The sequence below is a fragment of the Chaetura pelagica genome, unplaced genomic scaffold (assembly GCF_000747805.2).
Source record: "Chaetura pelagica isolate M959 unplaced genomic scaffold, ChaPel_1.0 scaffold132, whole genome shotgun sequence".
NCBI classification, from domain to species: domain Eukaryota; kingdom Metazoa; phylum Chordata; class Aves; order Apodiformes; family Apodidae; genus Chaetura; species Chaetura pelagica.
The window spans coordinates 1,895,975-1,899,552 of NW_009952709.1; the positions used below are offsets into that span (position 1 = coordinate 1,895,975).

Consider the following 3,578-nt stretch of genomic DNA (forward strand, 5'->3'; position numbering starts at 1 on the left):
CTTTGTCTTGGGGGCTATCGTGGGTCACAGCTGGGGGTCCCCAGGGGGCAGGGGAAGCTGTGGGGTCATCTCTTACCCAGCACCAACATCACAGGTAGAGGAGGGTGGGGAAGCCCCTGGAAGTCAGAGCTCAGGGTTTGACCCCCTGGGGAGCATCTGATGCTGGTGTTTCCCATCTGGGCAGGGTGATCCTGGTGATGCTGGAGGTCCGGGCGAGCCAGGAGCAGCAGGACAAAAGGTGAGGGGTGTCTCTAGCTCTGTCCCTTCTTGCAGCACCTCAGGGACACCCACAGCCTGCTCAGCCTCTGCTGTCGTGGGAGCAGAAGCACAAGAAGGGTGTCCCTGTGGGCTGAGGTCCCCTGGAGATGCAGGACTCAGACCTGGCATCAACACCCCTCCTGAGCACCCTGGGGTGAACTTATATGTCCATGGAACCCAGGGAGAGGCTGGAACATGAGATCCCCAGGCAGAAGCTGATTTAATTGCTATTTCTTTTTCCTCTCTTTGGTGACACCTCTTGTCTCCATCCCTGAGCAGGGTGATGGTGGCCCCAGGGGCCTTCCTGGAGTGCCTGGTCCAGGAGCTGCTACAGGGGAAATTGGAGAAAAAGGCCAGAAAGGAGAAAAGGGCCAAGAAGGTTTGATGGCAAGTACAGACTGGGGCTGCCTCAGCCCACCAGGCTCCCACAGGCTGGCTTCCTTGGGTGCTGGGTGCCAAGGAGAGGGGCTCACCCCCAGTGGGAAACCTTGGGCTCCAGGAACTGCAGAAAACACTAAGAATTGGTAAATCTCCATCATCAGGGGGTTTTGTGTCTCACGGGGATGAGACCAAAATGAGATCTTGTTGTGGCACAAGGGGATGGTTAGGACTTGCCAGGCAGTTGGGTTCATGGTGCCTCTGGCCAAACTCTACCCTCTTGCCCCCTGGCCAGGCTGGGACCCTGCTGAGCACGTCCCCTCTGTGTCCCAGGGCCAGGTTGGTGTCACTGGAGCTGTGGGTCCTCCTGGAGCTAGAGGATGGTTTGTAAGTCAGCTCGTGTCCCTCCTCCCATTTCAGCTGATCACAGACTGGTGGGGGGATGTGGGTGTGACTGGGAGCACTGGGCAGGGTTGCATCAATTGGGCTCCTTTGCTTGTGCCCTGACCAGGGTGAGATGGGTCTCCGAGGTCCTCCTGGGCTTGATGGTCCTGAGGGAGTGAAGGTACAACAGGGTGATGGCTCCAACCCTTCAACTCTGGGTGAAATGCTGATTTTTGGTCTTTTTCCTAAGCTCTGCTTTCTGCCTTTGGCTGATGTGGGATGTGGTGGGGCTGTGGTGGAGGAACTGGGACAGACCTGGGGGACCAGCCATGGGACACTCCCTGCCTTGTTGCCTGAGATGCAAAGTCAACGAGGCAAGGGAGGGTTTGCTGGGGACAGAGCTGTTTTCCCTTCCTCCCCAGGGAGATCCAGGCCCACCAGGCATGGATGGTCCCACGGGTGCTGCAGGATTAGAGGTAGGAGGTCTGGTGGAGCTGGGAGCTGCTAAAGGCTTCCCCAGTGCTTCACCATTTCCAATAGAAACCAAAGCCCAAAGATTTTATTGCCCCTTTAACTACCCAGGCTGAGTGCTCAGGAGTGAGAAGGGGGAGGGGGGGTTAATGCTTCATACCTTGAGTCCCAAGAGGTACTTACATGCCCCTACCCCAAAACTCAGACCATTTCAGCCAGGGTTGCCTCCTGGAAGACCCATCCCTGCTGTGGCCTCGTGTTCACAGTGCCTGGTGCCTCCCCTGGCCAAGCTGAACCTGGTGCAAGGGAAGGGATGCTTAAAATGCTGTAAAGGGCCTGATCAGGAAGCACAGGGTGAGGATGAGGTTGTTCTAAATCCCCAACAACACCACAGGGACTTGATGGAGATGATGGAGTCAAGGGAGATGGCGGCAAACCCGGCCCAGCCGTGAGTACCAGCCCTGGCCCTGCAGAGCTTCCCTGGGAAACAGGTTTGAGGGCATCTTGGGATGGAGCAGCAGAGCCTGTCCTTGCTCAGGACACCTCGTGTCACCCAGTGGGTGGCTGTGGAGTGAGCTGTGCCAGCCCCAGGGCCAGGCTGTGCCTGCTGGGTCCTGCCCTGCGGTGGCTTTGGGACCCAGGACAGTGTCCCCAGAGCCAGGGCTCTCTGAAAGAACCTTAACACAGCCATTAGAAGCTGTGCCAAGTGCCACAGTCACTGGGCAATTGGTGCTGGGCTCTCGGGGTCTGGGCCAGGGCATTTGGCTTCCCTCTCTTCTGCTTTTGCCAAGTCCATGGGTGTCCATAATAAAACCATCACGAAGGTTGGAAGGGACTTTAAAGCTCATCCAGCTTCAACCCCCCTGCCATGAGCAGGGAACCCAAAACCTCCTCCAACCTGGCCTTAAAAACCTCCAGGGATGGGGCATCAACAACCTCCCTGGGCAACCCATCCCAGTTCCTCACACCCTTAGAGGGAAGAATTTCTTCCTAATATCCAACCTCAATCTCCCCTCTCTCCGTTTAAAACTTGTCCTGTCCTGTCACTGTTTTCTCTGCTGAAGGCCAAAGGGTCCCAGGAACTGCCCCAAGATGCATCTTGTGGATGTGGCCCTGATGTGCACAGAGCCACAGAGGTGTTCCTGATGCCCTGCAGGATAAATCCCATTTGCATCCCAGCTTTCCCATGCTGTGGAGCTGCTGTGCCTGGGCAGGATGTGTCCTGAACTCAGGCAGCTCCTGCCCTTTGCCGGGAGAGGTCGGGATGCAGAATAAGCTCCGGGGGGGTTTGCAAAGCAGGCAGAGAAGATCCATCAGAGTAGTTGAAGCCCTTTGAGGAGCAGCTGCTTGGACCAAGCTCCAGAGGGGGTCGGGCTGGGGATGTAACAGGTGCCTGTGTGCACCACAGGGCGCAGCGGGTGCCCAGGGACCGGTGGGTGCCCCTGGGCTGAGGGGCTACACCGGGCACGGAGGAGCCAGAGGAGCAACGGGTGCCAAGGGAGAGCCAGGCAAGCAGGTAACTCCTTGCTGTGCTGTGGGGAACAGGCAGGGGACATCCCTGCAGGGTGCCTGTCCCCAGCACAGTTCTGGTCCCAGAAGTATCTGGAGGGAACGTCCCCAGTCCAGACCCCTGGGCAAGGCAGCTGGGTCCATGCTTTGCCCTCCTGCCTTCCCCCAAATAACCCAGCCTCATGGTTTTGTCCCCAAATGACCTCAGGGTCCCCTTGGACCCCCAGGGGAAGCTGGAGCCATGGGGCTGAGTGGCATCGAGGTGAGTGGGCTCCAAGCACCAAGGTGGGTGAGCTCCTTTCCCATTCCACTTCTCCCAGCCCAGGTCTGTGTCTGCCTGCCCAGGGCATGTGGGTGAATAACCCTGGAGCTTCTCTTTCTTGGAGCTTGGTCGATTTCTGTTTTGCTTTCTAGGGCCTGGTGGGTGCAAAAGGGGAGCCAGGCAGGCCAGGAAGACTGGGACAAATGGTGAGGAGTGGGAGGAAGCCATACTGGTTCCCCCTGGCATGGGCAGTGGGGTGCTGGGATCTCCCTGCTGCAGCAAGGTCCTGCATGGGCAGCATCTCCAGCTCCTGCTG

General features: G+C 58.1%; 1 protein-coding gene across 1 annotated transcript in view; it reads left to right on the forward strand.

Moving 5' to 3' along the window:
* The window catches only part of COL27A1 (collagen, type XXVII, alpha 1), a 96,050-nt gene that overhangs the window by 85,426 nt on the left and 7,046 nt on the right, over positions 1–3,578 (forward strand). The window contains exons 34-35 of the mRNA XM_009994350.1: positions 185–238; positions 555–645. Coding sequence (XP_009992652.1) covers positions 185–238; positions 555–645 — 145 coding nt within the window. The remainder of the gene's footprint in view (positions 1–184; positions 239–554; positions 646–3,578) is intronic.